A 21802-nucleotide genomic window follows, 5' to 3' on the forward strand; every position below is an offset into this window, starting at 1 on the left:
ATGTGGAAATTGCCAGTGATCTCACTGCTTTAGGGAAGGGCCTTATGGGTGGACTTACACTTGCCTAACCATGGACTTGGAAATCTGAGCAAAGGTCATGGAAGCTTCGTGTGTTTTACTCTTCTGATTGGTAGAGAAAACTACAATCGCTTCAGGTATATTTTGTATTTTCATTGTGCTTTCTTTTTTCCCTACAGCACTCTTTCCATTCCTTATCCCAGTTTTTGAAGCATTAAATATCTTTATATTTCCAAAATATGTTACTGATTTTTTCACAAAATCCATAAGACGGATGAAAGAAAGTCGGCTCCATGATAAACAAAAGGTAAAATCTGGTGGTAGTTACATGGGTGTGTTCACTTTCTGATAATTTATTAAGCTGTATACATATGATTTGTGCATTTCTCTTTTTTCTTAATGTAGGTAGAGAACTCTAGGATTTAGAGCAAGAGAGTTAAAAGATTTTATGGGGAATGAAGAAGATGGAGCTTCAGAAAGGAAATAAAAAAATGAGTCAGTGAGGCAATGTTTAAAATGTGACAACAGAGAGGCAGCAGGCAGGCCAGCAGGGGGTGGGGGGACATCTTGTGATCCGGAGAGTGTCGGGTGGGCAGAGCAGGGGCAGCAGCCACCACATCTGTTCTCAGAGTGATGGGCCTCGGAGACTGAGGTGCCACCATGATTGGGGGTTTATTCATGTATAATCATAAGGGGAAGGTGCTCATCTCCCAGGTCTACCGAGATGACATCGGGAGGAACGTAGTGGGCATCTTTTGGTTCAGTGTTCCCGTGCCCAGCAGCTGGTGTACAGCATTATCACCCACATTGCCAGCATCAGTTTCTTCCATGTAAGTGGTCCAACATCTGGCTGGCAGGTGTCACCAAGCAGAATGTCAATGCTGCCATGGTTTTTGAATTCCTCTATAAGATGTGTGAAGTAATGGCTGCCTACTTTGGCAAGATCAGCGAAGAGAACATCAAGAACAATTTTGTGCTCATATATGAGCTGCTGGATGAGATCCTAGACTTTGGCTATTCACAGAACTCAGAGACAGGCACACTGAAAACCTTCATCACCCAACAGGGCATCAAGAGCCAGCATCAGACAAAAGAAGAACAGTCCCAGATCACTAGCCAGGTGACTGGGCAGATTGGCTGGCGGTAGGAAGGCATCAAGTACCCCCGGAAGAAGCTCTTCCTGGATGTTCTGGAGAGTGTGAACCTCCTCATGTCCTCGCAGGGGCAGATGCTGAGCGCCTGTGTGTCAGGCCGGGTGGTAATGAAGAGCTACCTGAGTGGCATGCCTGAGTGCAAGTTTGGGATGAATGACAAGATTGTCATGAAGAAGCAGGGCAAAGGCACAGCTGAAACAAGGAAGAGCAGGAAGCAACCAATTGCTATCAATGACTGCATCTCCCACCAGTGTGTGCGACTCAGCAAGTCTGACTCTGAAGGCCGCATCAGCTTCATTCCACCAGATGGAGAGTTTGACTCATGAGGTATTGCACCACCAAGGGCATCATCCTTCCTTCCAGGTGATCCCACTAGTGCAGGAAGTGGTAGGTGCCAAGCTTGAGGTCAAGATGGTCATCAAATCTAACTTTAAGCCCTCATTACTGGCACAGAAGATTGAGGTGAGGATCCCAACCCTACTGAACACAAGCGGGGTGTAGGTGATCTGCATGAAGGGGAAGGCCAAGTACAAGGCCAGTGAGAACGCTCTTGTGTGGAAGATCAAGTGCATGGGAGGTATGAAGGAATCGCAGATCAGCGCAGAGATTGAGTTTCTGCCTGCCAACGACAAGAAGTGGGCTCCACCCTCCATTTCCATGAACTTTGAGGTGCCATTCACACCCTCTGGCCTCAAGGTCCACTACTTGAAGGTGTTCGAACCAAAGCTGAACTACAGCGACCATGATGTCATCAAATGAGTGCATTACATTGGCCACAGCACCTAGTAGCAGTTAGCCTGCCTCCCTACCCACCCTTTTCCACCCCGCCACCACACAGCAGTGTCTCCTCCCTCCTGCTTTGATGTCTTCCCTTTGTGTCAGCCCAAGTCTAGGTCTGGACCAACCACATCATTGGTGGGACTCGTGGAGCCCTTCCTGGGCAAGATTGATTTAGGGATTCCTGCTTCTCCATCCATATGTCTGCCCTGGCCCAGTGCCAGGCTCTGAGTTCTGTGACTAAAGCCAGGTGGGCTCCCTCTCCTCCCCTGCCTGTGACCACATATCTTGAGGGGGAGGGTTGTCTGTCCCTCAGCTCAGAGCTCCCCCAATAGCCAGTAACAGATCCCCGGCCCTCAATCCCTACTCTGCTTTGGTAGTGTGAGCTTCATTTTGTACATGTGTGATTTCATCCAGTTATAAACCCAATAAACTCTGTAAAGCAGGAAAAAAATGCAGTAATAGGCACAATGATTAGTATATCATTGTGTGAATATTGTTGAGACAAAAAAATATACCATTTCCCTTCAATAAATTGTCAAGGTATAAAAACTACTGATTAAAAATTGTTTTCTTGGTATTATAATTTGTCCAGATCTTAAATTGGCAAAGAATCACTTCGATTCCAAGACTTTTTAAAATTAGTTTTAGGTTTACTAAACAATGTAATAGTTAGACATTTACACCCCTCACTAAGTGATAATACCTCCCCCAATCTACTACCTGACTGACATGGTATACAGTTGTTACAATTCCATTGACTATATTCCCTATGCTGTACTCCACATTCTGTGACCCTGTCTATATATATTTTATTACACTTGACATTCAATATTATTCAACTTCAGCTTCAGATGTATAGCGCAGTGGTCTGGTATGTATAGTCAATGAAGTGGTCTCTTATTTTACACATTCTGCAAAGGAATGCCCCATGAGACACCTGGTAGAGTACAGTTTATGTTAAATTGGAGCCCAGTCAGACACTGGAGAGGACAGGAGTCAACTCTGGGCATTGAGGCTGCAAGCTAGCCAACACAGATTTGCCTTCTTCAGGCCTAGAGGCCAGCACAAGAATGTCTGCATGTCAGGGGGACAAGGCTGGGTACCCGAGGGTGTCACTGAAGACTAGTCCTGGGAGGGTGGGTGTTTGAAACTGCTCTTAAAAAGCTGCCAATGGACTCCGCAAATGTCAGGGGATTCAGATATATGGCCATTGGTTAAGAATTAAGTCATGATAATAAAAAGTATTGAAGTCTGGGACTTCTTCCTGGGAAAGGAGGCATGATAGGGGAGGGAGCAGACAAGTCTTTAGCCAGGAAGCTGTGTTTAAAACCAGAGAAGTAGACGATCAGTTAAGACAAAAAACAGTTGGACTTGATGGCTGGATTTCCCTCAGGGAGACAGCCTGCTCTCCAAGATTTGTAGATGGATGTTTTCGTTCACTGATGATTCAGGCAGCACTAGTCAAACTTCTGGACTAAAATGGGCCATACTCTTAGGGAAGAGGTGAAGTACTGCACTCCTGATTTATTTCTGACTTCACAAGTGACTTTCTGTCATTGAACTTTCTCCTTCTGTTTCCAGCACAGAGTAGATTTTCTTCAGCTGATGATGAACACCCAGAATTCCACAGAAATGGACAACCATAAAGGTAACCAAGGTGAGCTTCAGAGGGCCAGTGATGGGGAAGCTCAGAGGTAGGAGGTTGGTTCTGAAAATGTGCAGGAAGATTTTTACGCAGGTAAGAGTTTCTGCCAAATGGAAGAAAGGCACATGTTCAGAGATAGAAGCTAGGCAGTGGCACTTTCAAGAAGTATGCAGACATGACTTTCTCCAAAGCTTAAATGGCAGCCATAAACAAGTTTTTCATGCCCAGAAATCAGTCAGTGGTCTGTACATCAGAAGCTCTGGGGAGCTTATTTCCAATGTCCATTCTCCGGCCTCATCAGCCCCACTGAATCAGAGTCTCTGCCTGGAAGTTTGCTTTAAGGCTCCATCACATCAGGGGGCACGTTGCCCCAGTGTGGGTGACCTTAACTTGGAACACTTGGTTGAAATTGTGTTCACTAGCTTATCTACTGTAAACTTTTATTTGTCCTTTGTAATTAATAAGTAACTTGTGTGGAAGCCTTTGAGACTAAGTAAATATTCTATTTTCTCTTCAAACTTTCCCCTACTAGTTTTATCATCTATGGATGGTTTTTGACTGAAATCATTATTACTGTGATGGTTGCAAATGATGACTTCCTAATTCCATCATTTCTTCTACATTTATGAGTTGATATTCCATTGTAAGGGAGAGCTCTTCGTTCTCCCTCGTTTTTTATTTATTTATTTATTTATTTATTTATTTATTTATGTCAGTATGATTGCATAAATTACCAATTACTCTCTTCCATTAGTCTTTTGTTGTTGGTGGTGATCAAATTCTCTCAGCTTTCTCCACTGGGACTCTTTCAAGTAAGCTTTGGGGTCCTTTTTTCTTCCCTTTGAATTTTTCAATAGACTTTATTTTTAAGAGCAGTTTAAAGTTCACCGCAAAATTGCAGGGAAGTGACAAAGATTTCCCATGTACCCCCCACTCCACGTATACTCAGCCTCCCTGACTATCAGAGTCCCTCATAGGTATGGATCATTTGTTATAATCAGGGAACTTACATTGACACATGATTATCACCCAAAGTCCATAGTTTACATTAGGGTTCACTCTTGGTGTTGTACGTTCCAAGGGTTGTACATTCTATGTATAATGACATATGGCCACCATTATAGTATACAGAGTATCCTGCATCCTTTTCCCCTACATTTTGTGAACACTTCTTTGCTTTCTCATATGAGCCATTTCAGGTTTCTCTATATGTCCCCTGATCAGCCCTAAAATCAGCCATTTCACCAAGGAGCTCTGGTTTATTTTAGTGAGATATGGTATTTAGTGTCAAAATCTGGGATTTGGGAATCCTCATTACTACTAAGGTTTCTTTGTGTCTAAATCCTTTCAGTGGACAAAGCTAAGAACATCAAATATATTTCCATAGCTCTAATAAACATAAACATATTCTCTCTCTCAAAACAAGAAAAATCCATGTATTACAGCTTATTTCCACGATATAAATACTCCCATGATGGTTAATTTCAAACTACCAATGGTTTGACATTATCTCACAAAGTTTGTGAATATTTAATAGTTGGTCATAGAGAGTAGGTATGAGATTACTCTAGTACACCAGTATAAATATGTCTATATATATACCTTTCTCTCTCCCTCTCTCTCCTACTCTTTCTTTCTTTCCTTTCTTCCTTCCTTCCTTCCTTCCTTCCTTCCTTCCTTCCTTCCTTCCTTCCTTCCTTCCTTCCTTCCTTCCCTCCCCCCTCCCTCCTTCTCTCCCTCCCTCTCTTCTCTTTCTTTCTTTCTTGCTTGCTTGCTTGCTTTCTCTTTCCTCTATTTGTATGTCTATCTACTTTCCTATCTATCTATCATCTATCAATCAATCAGTCTAGCTGTCTATCTATCTATCTATCTATCTATCTATCTATCTATCTATCTATCTATCTACATGGTCCAATACAACCTTCTGTGATGAAGGAAATATTCTATGTGCACATTGTTTAATACAGTAACCACTAGACACATATGTCTGTTGAGCACTTGACATGTGACCAGTGCAACTGATAACTGAATCTTAAATTGTATTAATTTTCATTAATTAAAATTTAAATAGCTACTGTGGCTAGTTGTTGCCATATTGGCCAGCACAGGTCTGAACTTTGAATATCATGGGCTATATTCTAACTGGGGGAAAGAATTCGATAGTTGAATTTACCCCCAGCAGCATCATAGAAATCCTCATTGGAAAATCAGAACTCTGCAGACATTTCTTAACTCATTTTGTATTGCATTTACTCACAAATTACATGGTTAGAGTGGGTCCCATGTTTATTTCAGTGCTCTAAGTAGCTACAGGTCCTAATCCAGTCCCAATCAAATAAATTAGAGCCTGACCATGCTTAGTTTCTCTCAGGAAAAAATTAAAAAGGAGGCCAATTTGATCATAAGAGCTGTTTGCTGAGTATACAGTAGAGGAAAGAGAGAGTGCGTGTGCTGAGAAAGATGACATTCAGGCCATGATTGAATAAGCATTGCTAATTCCACTCACTGGTGCTGATTTTTCTATATTTCATACTGGTCGATGCCCTTCTATTGATACATTCATTCTTCAGCTATTTTAATGCTACTAACTAGAAGAGAGTAGTGCACCCCTCTTCTAGCTTTGTGTCTATCTCTGTAATTTCTGTACACATCTGAGATCATCTGTGTTGAAGATATTTGCCCAGTCTTCTATTACCTGATGCCTTTTAAAGATATAATGCATGCAAATCACACATCTCTTGAAAGTTCAGATTGTGATTCAATAGTTCTACTGTGGAGTTTGAGATTCTGCATTACTAATAACCTCCCTGATGGTGCTGATTTTGCTGGTGCACAGACGATGCTTTGAGTAACAAGTATCCATTGCCCAACTTAAGTTTCATTTATGTTTAAATAAAAGATCCTTCAATTTTCCCCTGCATAAGCCTTAGTATTGTAAACTCTCTCAAAGTTTTTCAAGTGTATCTCAGCCAAAATAATTTGAATTTTTCCTGATGGAGAATGCTACCCCATATTACTTGTAGCTAAATTACTTTTAGGGTTCTCTGAAGAACATACTGATCACACTGTGTGTGTTACACAACAATGCTATCTCTGAAATTACACATCTGTGTTAGTGGTGAGAGTGGCATAACCAGGAGCAGATGGCCAAGAATAGCATGGACGTTGGGGAAAGCTAGATTAAGATAATTTTTGCATTTTTCTGGCTCTGTAAGATACACGTCAGTGGGCAAACCACTCCTAGTTTGACTCTGAATAGCTTTTTCATTTTTTCCCCTAGAGCTTTGGGAGTTTCATTTAGATTTCCCTTCACCAAAACTGTGATAATGTACATTGACCTTCTTTATGTAAAATGTCTTTCCTCTCCTTTTAGCTTTGTCTGATCTGGAGCTCGTGGCCCAATCTATTATCTTTATTTTTGCTGGCTATGAGACCACTAGCACTACTCTTTCCTTCCTTATGTATATTTTGGCCACTCACCCTGAAGTGCAGCAGAAACTGCAGGAGGAGATTGACACAACTTTCCCCAATAAGGTGAGTAGGTGATACCTGGAGAGGGAGGGAGAAAGTGAAGCCTTAGCAAGAATGTCTCCTAACCAGTTCCTAGAATTTTGAAGGACATAAACATCAATTCTTTCATCTGCGCTGTTTAGGAAGTGTGTAAAGAAACCAAAGAAAATGGAAAAACTTAGGTAATGTATGCTTTTCACGTATATATAAGATCTTTGAAAAAAGTGCTTGCGTGGCATATCAGTTATCTGATACCATAATAATTCCAAGTAAAAATCAACAAACCTCACTGAATATTAACAATAAGCATTTATTGCTCAAGTTTCTGGATAGTTATCTATGTTGATACTGGCTGGACATGCTTTCGTGTGCCTCTTGGCTGATCTTGACTGCCTTTGATAAGCTGGCTTGGCTGATTCAGACCCACATGGTCTCAATACTTCTCCCATACTCCAGAAAACTAGCCTGGGTGTGTTCTCCTTAATAATGGCAGAGGGCAGGAGCAAGAAACTCAATTATATAGGTACCTTTCAGAATCTGCCTGCATGACATGTAGCCAGCATACCTTTGGTTCAAAGCAAACCACATGGCCAAGCCCATAAGGGAGGGCTCCACAGAGTTAGATGGCGAAGGACATGGAAACAGGAAGGGGTGGAGAATTGGCACCAGTAGTGCAATGTGCCCTGGATAAACTTTGCAGACAAAGAGCAGCTGGTATACAGGAAAGAGCATAGGGTAGGAAATAGAAGACATGAGTTTGACTCCAGACTGTGGTTTTGGACAAGTCCAAAACCCTTTCTAAGTTATAGGTCATTTGGATATAGGATAAATATTTTAGGGCCTATCAAATGAGAGATTATCTGTCTTCTCTGGGAAAGCCCATCTTGGGATTCTTTTGATTGCAGGAAGATGGAAAGGTCACTAAAGCATTGTGACTACCTAAAGCATTGTGTTCTGCCCTTTTCATAGTAGTAATTGCAAAGAAATAACACTAAAGCTAACATTTGCTTTTTACTATATATGTGTATTCTAAATGCCTTCTATTTATAAATGAATTTAATATTCAAATCTTCTGTATTAGTCAGGATAGGCTAGGCTATGTCTCAGTAACAGATCGGCCTTCAAATCTGTGTGGCTTTATATAGCAAAAGTTTACTTGTTACTCACATTTGCATGTCCAACGTGGCTAGTTAATGGAGGGTGAAAGTGGGACTCTCTGTTCCACATTGTTACCCAGAACTATAGGCAAAAGAGGCTCCACTTTCTGGTAGCTGCACTGTCTGGAACATGATACATTCATGTGAGCTGGGGAATAAAAACCTAGAGCGTTGCTCTTTGGAGTTTCAAATGTTTTGGCCTCCAACTGACATATATCACTTCGGCTCACAGCCCATTCACAAAGTTGGTTTCCCTAACTTCAAGTGTCCTTGGAGATATGGGAGACTACAAGGATACTGGGTGAGCAGTGAATGTCTCTGCCACACAACCCTATGAAGAGTCAGCTCTAACTATCTCCGTGTAACATATGAGAAAACTGAGCTATGGAGAGACGAAGTCGTTTTCATCCACTAGTCACAAAGCTAGAGGTTAAGACCAGTGTATGAACCAGGGTGTCTAGCCTCTGAGTCCAACTCTTACCCTCTACAATATTGCCTCTTCAGTATGACACCAAGTGATAACCACCTTTTGCCCACAGAGTTTTCAGATCTCCGCTGAAACTGGAATGCTTTGTGGTGTGAAGAGACTGGCCTCTGGGGCTGGAGAGGCTTGTTTGAGGTCTTCACAGCTTACAGTCAAGCCCTGAAGTGACAATCAGGAGATTGTTCCAGTGAGACAGCATGGGGCTGAGTGGGGTCCATCTCTTTATAACTTTCCCTAAAATGAAATTGTGGACCTTGGAAGCATCCAGCCAAACCCTCCTATTGACATATTTGGTTTAGAAATGAGCTAGTTTCTCTCCAAATTATTTATAGAGTCTCTACATAATATAGTGTGCTTCATTAATTTATATATATATATATATATATATATATATATATATATATATATATGCATAAATTTAGCAAGTAGGGCTTTTTAACTAAAAACCACTATGTTAAACAGGGAATTTGGTCTTTTATAGATCCTCTTTCCTTGGTACAGATGTGAAGCCTGTCTTTTGAGAGGAAACAGTGACTTTGGCATATTTCACCTAAGAGTAAGGGCCATAGTTTATTAGTCACATTTGTTCACCAGAGAAGGAAAATCACTGCATGGTCACGTGAGGGATTTCGGGTCCTGTTTACAGAATAGTCTCAACAGTCTCACATAGTCATAACTACTCCACACACATCAGCGGGCCATTGAGCAGGTCAAAGTACACGACAGATATTAAAATCCCTATAAATTTTAAAGTGTTTTTCCAAAAAGAAGTCATTCTTTGTAGCTCCTAACAGTTCAGGAGTACTGCACAGGCTGAGTGCAAAGTCAATCCCAAATTTCAATTTATCAAAATCTGTTTCTTTCTTCCCAGGCACCTCCCACATATAATGCCTTGGTACAGATGGAGTATCTTGACATGGTGTTGAATGAAACTCTCAGATTATTCCCAGTTGCTGGAAGAATTGAGAGGGTCTGTAAGAAGGACGTAGAAGTCAAAGGGGTGCTCATTCCCAAAGGGACAGTGGTGATGGTGCCAAGCATTGTTCTTCAACGAGACTCAACATTCTGGCCAGAGCCTGAGGAATTCCGTCCTGAAAGGTACTGGGCTCCATGGAGAGAGAACCCACCCTGACGCAGGCTGGTTGGAGCATATTCTGATGTCTGTTAGTGAGATGAAAATGTGTGGTTGTACAATAATTGATTTGTACTTCTTTTTGTTTTAACAAGTTTGTTTACTTATTATAAGCGTGATTATTGTTTGTGGTCAAAATTTTACAAACTCTAGGCTAGAAGAAACCTGTGTCTGTCCACGGTCCCACTACCCTAAGATAGGCCTCATTAAGAATGTGATGTATATCATATTGACATTTTTCTAAGCATATATTTTTTAAGTTAAAATGGTCATATATTTTCTTTTATTTTGAACTGCTTACTTTATTTAACAGTGAAGTAAAAATAGCGTCCTGTTATATATACAATCTTATATAGGTGTATTTATAAACCATCATATACATATTTATGTGTGTGTGATTATATGCATAGGCCATAATTTACTTAACCACTATCTGATTTTAGGAATATAAGCTTTTTTTTTTCTTTAAGTTTTTCTGTGCTGGACTCTTTAGCTCTCTGAGTTTACCACAATGTTCCCACATTCTGCTTTTTTACACACTGGGCATCGTTCCTGTAGCGTTATTGTGAGAGTGCAGGCTGAGAACCTGACAGGTCCTCATCCCTGATGGTTTAAGCCGCCTCATTGAGGATGGAGGGGAGCTCAGGTCCCCCGGTACTTCTGTGGCTGCTGTCCTGTGGCAGCTCCCTCCTACTCTCAGCATTTGGTGACTCTTCCAAAGCGAAGTGATCTGTTTCTATATGTCGAGACACTCCTTGGGAGGGTGGAGGGAGTCTTTAGCTGACTCTCCTGAGAATTCAAAGCCATGGTTGGGCTTTGGGCACAGCTTGAACTCTGGAAAGAGCTGATATTTCCCATTTATTGTATTGCTGAGCAAAATTGGACTGAACTAATAGAGGCTCTAGCTGGGATCTAGACTTTTATCAGCTCGACACTACGATCCCTAATGGCAGGGACCTTGTCTCGTTTGCCTTCATGTCCTCAGCTCCAGCGTAGAGCCGACACATGATACTTACTGAAAGAAGAAGCTAGAGTTGACCAAGTGCTCTGTTTCCTGGACCAGGGCAACTCTGTGTTTCCTCCAAGCTCAGCAGTTTCCCTCACTGTAGTTTCATGAACATGAAACCAGAGATCCTTACTGTACTTCTCTTTTTTTATTAAATGTATTGGGCTAACTTTGGATAATAATACTATATAAATTTCAGGGGTACATCTTTATAGTACATCTGTATACCCTATAGTGTGCTCTCTGTCTGAGAGCTGGCTTCCTTCTTTCATTTCGTATTTCCCCCTCTTTACCCCCAAGCTCCTTCTTCCCCGACCCCCCACTCTCCTTCACTTCTGGTAATTGACATTCCATTATCTGTATCTTGTTGTTTGTTTGTCTTGTTCTTGCTTTTTGTTTTACACCCCACAGTGAGTGATATCATGCTGTTGTTGTCCTTTTCTGTCTCAGTCATTTCACTTAGCTGAATACACTCAAGATCCATCCATGTTGTCACAAATGGCAATATTTCATCTTTTTTATGGCCGAGTAGTATTCCATTGTGTGTGTGTGTGTGTGTGTGTATCACATCTTCTTTATCCAATCATCCCTCAAATGATACTTGGGTTGTTTCAATGTCTTTGCTATTGTAAATAATGCTGCAATGAACATAGGGGTACACGTATCTTTACAAATAAATGTTTACAAATTTTTCAGGTAGATACCCAGAAGAGGAATTGCTGAGTCATATGGTAGCTCTATTCTTATTTATTGATGAACTTCCATAGTGTTTCCCATAGCGGCTGCACAAGTTTAAATTCACACCAACAGTGTTTGAGGGTTCCCTTTTCTTCACATCTTCTCCAGCATTTGTAATTTTTTGTCCTGTTTTTGTTTGTGTGTATTCCCTCTATTTATTTATGTATTTTTGGTTTTAACTTTTTCTTTTAATTAAAGTGTATTGGGGGTGACAATGGTTAGTTAAAGTTACATAGGTTTCAAGTGTACAATTCTGTAATACATCATCTGTATATCACACAGTGTGTTCATCACTCAGAGTCAGATCTCCTTCCATCGCCATATATTTGATCCCATTTATCCTCATCTACCACCCTCCTCCCAACTTACCCTCTGGTAACCACTAAACTATTGTCTATGTCTATGAGTTTTTGTTTGTCTTGTTCCATTGCTGCTTTCAGTTTTATATCCCACATATCAGTGAAATCATATGGCTTTCGACTTTTTCTGTTCTGACTTGTTTTGCTTAGCATAATAATCTCAGGATCCATCCATGTTGTTACAAATGGAACTATTTCATCTTCTCTTATGGCAGATTTGTCCTACTTATATTATAGTAGCTTTCTAAGAGGAATGAGGTTAGTTTTGATTTGCATTTCTCTTACAGCTGCTGATATGAACATATTTTCATATATCGGTTGGCAATCTTGTAATTCTGTTTGATTCATTCAGTCATCATACAGAGAGTAAGTGCTTACCATGTGTGAGGAAGTGGGCAAAGCAGTGAGAAATCCAAATGTTAAAATAATGGCTATATAGAAAATTTTTGACATGTACACAAGTATATGTGTACTTGATATACACACGAGCATTTTCTATAGGCATAAGGGATGTGTCTGTAGAATACTATGGAACACTTGAATGCATCTATGTGAGTCCATCACCTGCCTTAGAGCCATCAGCCCATGTCCACTGTCCCACCCACACACCACTACCGCCCTTCTCCTGATTCCCATATTACTTTAAGGCACATCGTCTGTAAATAGACAATGTTCTCCAAAATATGGAGACTGTTAAAAAACAGGTAACAACAATGCCATGATTACTTTCTCCAATATCAGATTTTTCCTCAATAAAATCAAATATTGAGGAATCAAATTTAAATAAAACATAGATCTAACCATCAAGAAATTTACAGCCCAGCGGAACAGACAGACAAGGAAATCAGGGATTAGAGTAAAGTAGAGTCATATGCCCATGAAAATCATCCAATTTATGCTATTCTGTGGGAGGTAGGGGGACAGAAGCTGAGAGGCCAGGGGAGAGGGTGGGAAGGAAGTGAAGACAGAGGAAGGAAAGGGAAAGGAAGGGAAAGAAAAACTAACAATGTAACTAATGGGAGGCATTCTTCCTGCTTCCTTCCTCCCTGAGCATGTGACCAACGTGAGTTTGAGTGGAGACAGGAACCCACTTTTCCTTCAGTCTCATTTCTTCCTTGCAGCTCAGAGGGTGAATATCTCACACTAAATGTAATTTTAGTGTTTGAAGATAAATTTTCCTTTAAATAGCACTCATCTTGTGTCTTCAATGAGACTGAAAGCTCCTATAGCCTAAGGAGAATGGAAAGGGCCTGTAGCTTACAATTCTCACTGCAAAATAATCAGAGCAGCATCTCAATGACTAGCCCAGGAAGTATCCTGTGTATCTCTGGTTAAGGAGTCTGAGCGAGAACCCCAAACATGTAAGGGTTGTGGTGTTTATGTTTCATTAACTTGTTTTCATCTACTGTTGTGGAACCAGGTTCAGTAAGGAGAACAAGGACGGCATAAATCCTTACATATACCTGCCCTTTGGAACTGGACCCCGAAACTGCATTGGCATGAGGTTCGCTCTCATGAACATGAAACTTGCTGTCGTCAGAGTCCTGCAGAATTTCTCCTTCAAACCTTGCAAAGAAACCCAGGTCAGACAGTTAACTTTCTGCATACATAATGCTGCATTGGGAGATTTTTCTTACTGGGGGATACATATGCATATATATTATGAATGTGCTCACTCACTGTTTGGTAATTTAGTCTACATGCCAGAGAATCTATTTGGAGTCATCTGTGACCTGTAAGATCCTATTAGCTCTGGAGTGCTAAGTCTGTGTCTTTATAAAAACCCAGCTGTAAAGGTCATCTAGAATCAATGCAACATAATGCTTCACAGTCCTTTGAGCAAAGTTTTAAATTTGGTTTCAAGTCCACTGGAAGGGAAGGGAAGTGTTGTGTGCAGTCATGAAGTGCAATGAGAATAACCACGTCGTGACTTTTGAACAATGCTCTTCTCCGCCTGAGCTTCCAGAAGCTCTTACAGCAGTGGTTCTCAACTACTGTCTGTGCACTGAAATCAGAGGGGAGTTTAAAAATTCCTGATGCCTAGGTCATCTCAGATTCTAAAATCATCCATCCTGTGTGACTTTAAAAGTGCCCCCGTTGATTCTCATGTGCAGCCAAGGTTGAGAATCACTGATTAAAGCCTTTCTGCCAGATGTGAAGGACTCCCGCAGTCCAAGGCCATCCTGGCTACTTGACCCCACCTCCTGGGAGCCCCACTGCATTCAAGCTTGGCTCCTTTTACATCTGAATAAAAACTCTGTGATGTTCTTCTCTCTCTCCTCTCTATTCTGTTCTCATCTTTCCAGTCCTTGTTCAAATGCCCACCCCCTCTAGGAGCCGTCTCCATCTAGTCCAGAGCCTGTTCTCTCCTCTGCTCTGTTATTGCTTACTGCAGGCTGGTATCGTTGCTTGTACCACCTCACCTAATACTTTGTCATAAATCATTCAGTGGTTCTCCTTTTCTTTGAACCTAAGAAAGGTGCGAAGCACCACGTTTTGTTCCTTTATAAATTACCTTGTACTCATGCAGGAAATGCTTAAGGAGTGAATTGAGGTTGATTTAAAGCTCTTGGATGTCAATTTTAAACAACTTAATTTCAAAAATTTGACAAATAACATTTGCAATATGCATCTTGTACGAGTGCTGGTTGTTTATAGGAGAAATATATACATGCAATTTTAAATTTTAAAAATAGAAAGTACATTCATACAGTAGAGTATTATGCAGCCATAAAGAAGAATGAAATCTTACCATCTGCAACAATATGGATGGACCTAGAGAACATTATGCTAATTGAAATAAGTCAGACAGGGAAAGACAAATACCATATGATCTAACTTATATGTGGAATCTAAAGTTTAGAATAAATGAATGAACTAATCAGAAACAATCTCAGAAACATAGAGGAAAAACTGAGGGTTGCTAGATGGGAGGGGGTTGGGGATAAGGGAGAAGGTGAGGGGATTAGAAAACACAATCGGTAACCACAATATGCCACAGGGATATGAAAGTCAATTTGGGGAATATAATCAATAATGTTGTAAAGATTTTGTAGGGTACCCAATGGACACTTGTCTTAATAGGGAGACCACTTCAGGGATGCTGTAGATGCCTGATCTCTGCACTGTACACCTGAAGCTGAATAATAATGAATGTCAACTATAATTATATATATATATATATATATATATACATATATATATTCACAAGAAGTGGAGTACAGCATAAGGAATAGAGACAATGGAAATGTAACAGCTGTATGAAATGTCAGAGGGGTAGTAGATTGGGGGAGGGGGTTTATCACTTTGTGAGGGGTATAAATGATAACTGTCTATTACAGTATTTTGTACCCAGGAAACTAATAAAAAAATAGAAAGGTTTCACACTAATAGAGAGATCTGGAATCTCTCCTCTGAAGAACAGAGAACAGCTGCCACTGGTTCATATCAAGTAAGGCATAATAAGGCTTATTTCTAGGCCTCGTGCGTTTAATATTCACCCACTCCCCTTAAGGAGGCTTTCTCAGGGAAGGAGGAGGGTAGAGATGGTTCTCATCTTATTTGCGGCTTTGGGCAGCTGAGGAGCCGTCCTGTAAATGTGGACCAGCAGGGGACTGAGTCCTGAGAGGAAGTGGGCTCTGGCACAGCTGGGTGGGGCAGACACTCCTGCAAACTCCCAGTCATCCACGGCTGGTGCTTCTCAAACTCCATGACAATTTGCTTGCCCTTCTCTCAACTGAGATCAGAAGTTATCCTGTTGGTGACGCTCCCAACACTGAAGGAGTGACTAGGTGAGAATGGAGCTAATAGTATTCGTCAAAACACTACATAGGCCTTCAGACGGTCACCATTTACATTACACTTGGGAGCCAGGAGATGTTACAACACAGGCATAATGCTTCAGAGAGAACTCTTCCCATCATGAAACTGGGAAACTCCCATCATTCTATTGGGAGAGGTGACTGGACTCTAGAAGTCAAGGATGGTCCACACTATTAAAATGCATAATACGTACTCAGGATTACTTTGCAATTTTCAATATGCACAAAATTAACTCTATATGGCTTTTCAAAATACTTTGCCATAATGCCTAAGAATCTGGTTTAAATTTTAAAAAATCATCTTTTTTATTTAAATTTGAACCAAAACAAACACAAACCAACATGATTTTGTCTCTGGCCTCGTATATAATAGGCACTGTATAGATATTTTGTTGAATGAATGGATGAGTGCATGCTTTCACTATCCAGTCTTGACACAGCTGATTGAATAAGTATTAGGAATCAAGATGTATGAGGCTAAAAGTAGTTTTTATATATTTGCAAGTCATTATGGTTCTTAATGTATCTTGTCTACTTTGCTACTGTTGTTGACAATGCTTCATTAATCGATTCTCATATGCTGTTTCACTTTTGCAGATCCCTCTGGAATTAGATACTCTGGGACTTACTCAACCACAAAAACCAATTGTTCTAAAGGCTGAGTTGAGAGATGGGACTGTAAGTGGAGCCTGACTTTCCCTAAGGACTTACGCTTTGTTCTTCAAGGGAGCTGCATCCCACAACACCCAAGACCTCAATTTACTTTGTGAATAAAGCCCAGAAATAACGATGAGCTCTACCTACTGCACTTGATGGATAACCAGGGGGTCTGTACATTCACTTCGCTTTCTCAGTATCTACAAAGTGTATCCTACACTGTGTAATATAAAAGACGTGACTAAATAAGTGCCAGATATGCAGACCCAGTTTATTTGGTTCTCATAGTACTATCTCCATTCACCCCCACTTAGGACCATTTACTCTTCCTGAGCACTGATCAAGAATACAAATTTCTCAACAATTTTATCACAAACTTTAATAAAAACAAGAATTATTGTGAAAACTGCAGTTGTGACATTTATATCCCATGTTTTATTTTGAATATTTTATATTGTATATTACATTGAGCAAGTCAAGCAACATCTCTCTACAATAGTATTATCTGCTGCCTTCATGCACAGTAAGGGGAATCGAATCAGTGAGAGCCAGTGACTAAATATTTTTGACCCTCACAACGCTGGCTGGGTGGGGCCTTTTTCAGAACTCCAGTTTGATATATTAATGTGGGTAAGAGTTAATCCCCTGTGACTTGGCCCATTATTTACAAAGCACATTCATAGTTTAATTCTACTATTTTGGTGAACATATTTTTTTCATGTTCAGCTGAGGCACTTATTTTTATATTTTATTTTTGAGTTAATTTTTTATCTCATCTCTCTGACATTTCTGGAAGGCAAGAAACATGTTTTCTTTTATCTCTTTGTAAACTATCCTCACCTCCCAACTGTCTTAACACAACGAACTAAGGGCTCCCACACAGCACTGAACGTATACTCTCACCAAGTCTGGGTGGAGGCTGGGGCCAGGGCCTGGGTGCCAGTGAGAAGTGCCCAGGGGTGACTCTCAGGTCTCATAAAGCCCCGAATGCAGCAGCTGACCCTCTAGGAGCCTCTGCAGAAGACGGCAGGGAGCAGACGTGGCCTACCAGGCCCCGGGGGAGGGTGAAGGTCTGAGGCTCACTTTCCCATTCCATAGTTCATACCCCTCATTATCCTGACCTCATCCTGGGAGGAGCAGAAAAAGGAGGGGCTCAGAAAATCCAAACTCAGAGAAGCTCCTTACACAAATGAGACCACAAAGTTGTTTTACGGTAACCAAAAAATTCTCCCTTCCCAATCCTGCCTCAGGTAGGGTCTCACGAGGATGACGATCTCATTTATGAAAAGTTAAAACACTGCATTTTCTTTGAGCATCTGTGTGCATTTTCAAAAGTGCTATATCTCTCATTTCTACAGTTGGTACAATAACACAGATGATTCATAGACAAGGATGAAATGAAAATCGGACAGAAGTCATCTCAGAGGTCAATCCAAAGCTTAAGTTTACAGATTTCTCACTTATTTCTCCTAACAGCCCTCAGAGGAGACTGAGGCACAGAGAAATGAATGACTTGCCCAAGGTGAGAGTTGGGAAAGGCAGAGCCTCCCAGACCTGGGGCCTTAACCATATGCGGTGCTGTGGCCAAACAGCCTCCTGAGTCTCACTGCTGGGATAAACCCCAGGAGACCCCAAAAGGGCCACGGTGACTTTAAGGCTAAGCTGGCCACACTAATGTCCTATTTGGGCCTAGCATATTGCTGAGCACATATTAGTGCTTCAATAAGAACATCTCATGTCAGTTTGTGAAACATGAATTAAAAACAGCATGTGGATTCCCACTCATCTTTATGCCATTTGGGGATTTCCCAAGACCTGCTATCAGGAGGTTAACTGATCCTCAAACATGCGTGGAGGTCAGCAAGAAGGTTCTTGCCTGGGCTTCTGTTTAAGTCCACAAACATTTCCTGATCCCCACTTTGAGCTGACACGAGACACTTCCAATTTGATTGGGAAACGTCAGACTCATGAACAGATTAATTTACTATAGTGGGAGGTCAGCCTGGTACTTTTGGAGCACAGAGAAGGGCACTTAGCCCCAGAGGAGGTTTGGAGGAGGTGACATCGGATCTAAGACTTTAAAAAATTCATTTAAAAAATAAAATTTATAGATGTACATGCTTTAATTTTTTAAGATTTTTATTAAACCATAGCTAACATACAATATTATATTATTTTCAGGTGTACACCATAGTTATTCAACATTTATATACCTAACGAAGTGATCACCATGATAAGTCCAAAACCATCTGTCACCATAACACGCTATCACAATATTATTGATTGTTACACCACCATAACTTAATTGTTTTATACCTGGAAATTTGGACCTCTTATTCCCCTTCACCTTTCCCCCACTTTTTAAATTTTCAATTACAGTTGACATTCAATGTTATTTTATATTAATTCCAGGTGTACAGCACAGTGGTTACACATTTATATAATTTAAGAAATGGTCCCCCTGACTAGTCTAGTACTCACCTGGCACTATACATAGTTATTACCATATTATTGACTATATTCCCTGTGCTTTACTTTAAATCCCCATGACTACTGAGTAACTACATATTTGTACTTTTTAATCCCTTCCGCTTTTCACCCTGTCCCCACCCCCCCTCCCATCTGGCAAGCATCAATATGATCTCTGTATCTATGAGTTTCTTTCTGTTTTGTTTGTTTATTTTGTTCTTTAGATTCCACATACTTATAAGGGAAATCACATTGCATTTGTCTTTGTTTTATGGTCCACTCAGCACAGTACCCTCCAGGTTGCTCCAAGCCACTGCAGACGGCAAGAATCCATTCCCTTTCATGGCCAAGCAATATTCCATTGTATATTAACTTCCACCTCCTCTTTATCCATTCTTCCATAGACAGACACCCAGGTTGCCTCCACATCTTGGCCATTATAAGCAATGCTGCAATGAACATATAAATGCACATGTTCCCTCATAATACCATTTGGGTTTCTGCAGACAAATACCCAGAAGTGGGATTACAGCGTCCTTCCTTGTCTCCTGTTATAGTCTTTGTCCTAAACTCTATTTTGTCTCATATAAGTACTACTATCCCAGCTTTTTCTTTCCATTTCCATTTTCATGAAATATCTTTTTCCTTCCCTTTACTTTTCGTGTGTGTGTGTGTGTCTTTTGATCTAAAGTGATTCTCTTGTAGGCAGCATATGTAAGGGTTTTATTTTCTTATCCATTCAGCCCTCCTATGTTTTTTTTTTTTTTTTTTTTTTTTTTTTTTAATTTATTGGGGTGACAATTGTTAGTAGAATTACATAGATTTCAGTTGTGCAATTCTGAATCACATCATCCATAAATCACACTGTGTGTTCACCACCCAGAGTCAGCTCCCCTTCCATCTCCATACATTTGATCCCCCTCACCCTCATCCCCCACCCCCAACCCCCTTACGCTCTGGTAACCACCAAATTACGTTCCCCAGATTAATTTTCAAACCCCGTGGCCATCCTGTGGTCACCGACTGCCCTCCAATCCCCTCACCCTCCCCCCCACCCCCCACTCCCCCCGCCCATCTAGCAACCCTCAGTTTTTCCTCATTGTCTCCCAAACAGTTTCTGATTAGTTCATTCACTTATTCTTTTCTTTAGAATCCGCAAATAAGTGAGATCATATGGAACTTATCTTTCTCTGTCTGACTTATTTCACTTAACATAATGTTCTCTAGATCCATCCATGTTGTTGCAAATGGTAAGATTTCTTTCTTCCTTATGGCTGCATAATACTCCATTGTATAAATGTACCACAGTTTCTTAATCCAGTCATCTACCGATGGGCATTTTGGTTGTTTCCATGTCTTAGCTATTGTGTATAGTGCTGCAATAAACATAGGAGTGCATAGAGATTTTTGAATTGAAGTTCTGGATTTCTCCGGATAGATACCTAGGAGTGGAATTACTGGATCATAAGGTAGTTCCATTTTCAGAATTTTGAGATACCTCCATACTGTTTTCCATAGCGGCTGCACCAGTCTGCAATCCCACCAACAGTGCACAAGCGTTCCCTTTTCTCCACATCCGCGCCAGCACTTGTTGTTTGTTGATTTATTGATGATAGCCATTCTGACTGGGGTGAGGTGGTATCTCATTGTGGTTTTTATTTGCATTTCTCTGATGGTTAGTGAGGTTGAGCATTTCTTCATATGTCTGTTTGCCATCTGTATGTCCTTTTCAGAAAAATGTCTCTTCAAGTCCTCTGCCCATTTTTTAATTGGATCGTTTGTTTTTTTGGAGTTGGGTTGAGTAAGTTTTCCATAGATTTGTGATATTAATCCCTTATCAGATATATCACTGGCAAATATCTTTTCCCATTCAGTAGGATCCCTTCTTGTTTTATTGATGGTTTCCTTTGCTGTGAAAAAACTTTTTAGTTTGATATAATCCCACATGTTTATTCTTTCTCTTAGTTCCCTCGCGCGAGGGTGTATATCAGTAAAAATCTTACTCCGGGTAATGTCTGAGAAGTTTCTTCCTATATTTTCTTCTAGGTATTTTATGGTTTCAGACCTTACATTTAAGTCTTTAAGCCATTTTGAATTTATTTTTGTATATGGTGTAAGGAGGTGGTCCAACTTCATTTTTTTGCATGTGTCTGTCCAGGTTTCCCAGCACCATTTATTGAATAGACTGTCATTACTCCATCGTACATTCTTGCTTCCATTGTCGTAGATTAAATGGCCATATAGGCGTGGATTTATTTCTGGACTCTCTATTCTGTTCCATTGATCTATGTGTCTGTTTTTATGCCAGTACCATGCTGTTTTGATTACTGTAGCCTTGTAGTATAATCTGAAGTCAGGTATTGTTATACCTCCCACTTTGTTCTTATTTCTCAAGATTGCCTTTGCTATTCGGGGTCTTTTATGGTCCCATATAAATTTTAGGATTATATGTTCTATTTCTGTGAAAAACGACGTTGGCAGTTTGATAGGAATTGCATTGAATATGTATATTGCCTTAGGCAGTATGGACATTTTAACTATATTAATTCTTCCTATCCATGAACATGATATGTGTTTCCATCTATTTATATCTTCCTTCATTCCTTTCATCAGTGTCTTATAATTTTCTGAGTATAGATCTTTTACTTCTTTGGTTAAATTTATTCCCAGGTATTTTATAGTCTTTGGAGCGATTGTAAATGGGATTGTTTTTTTAATTTCTCCTTCTGATGTTTTATTATTGGTATATACAAATGCAACTGATTTCTGAATATTAATTTTGTATCCTGCCACTTTACTAAATTCATCTATCAGCTCTAATAGCTTCTTGGTGGAGTCTTTAGGGTTCTCTATATATAGTATCATATCATCT

The 21802-nt window shown here is 40.4% G+C and overlaps 1 protein-coding gene and 1 pseudogene across 2 annotated transcripts in view; both read left to right on the forward strand.

Moving 5' to 3' along the window:
- LOC117024570 (cytochrome P450 3A12-like) overlaps positions 1-16867 on the forward strand; it is a 60864-nt gene extending 43997 nt beyond the window's left edge. Inside the window, exons 8-13 of one of the 2 annotated variants that reach the window (XM_033109987.1) lie at positions 198-325; positions 3534-3600; positions 6971-7131; positions 9620-9846; positions 13404-13566; positions 16402-16867. In XM_033109987.1, coding sequence (XP_032965878.1) covers positions 198-325; positions 3534-3600; positions 6971-7131; positions 9620-9846; positions 13404-13566; positions 16402-16497 — 842 coding nt within the window. In that variant the 3' untranslated portion in view covers positions 16498-16867. Of the gene's footprint in view, positions 1-197; positions 326-3533; positions 3610-6970; positions 7132-9619; positions 9847-13403; positions 13567-16401 lie in introns of both variants that reach the window. The other variant, XM_033109986.1, reaches the window with a different exon arrangement.
- LOC117025074 (AP-2 complex subunit mu-like) lies at positions 337-1958 on the forward strand (annotated as a pseudogene).
- Positions 16868-21802: the final 4935 nt, after the last annotated feature.

This window comes from Rhinolophus ferrumequinum, chromosome 7 (assembly GCF_004115265.2).
Source record: "Rhinolophus ferrumequinum isolate MPI-CBG mRhiFer1 chromosome 7, mRhiFer1_v1.p, whole genome shotgun sequence".
NCBI lineage: Eukaryota > Metazoa > Chordata > Mammalia > Chiroptera > Rhinolophidae > Rhinolophus > Rhinolophus ferrumequinum.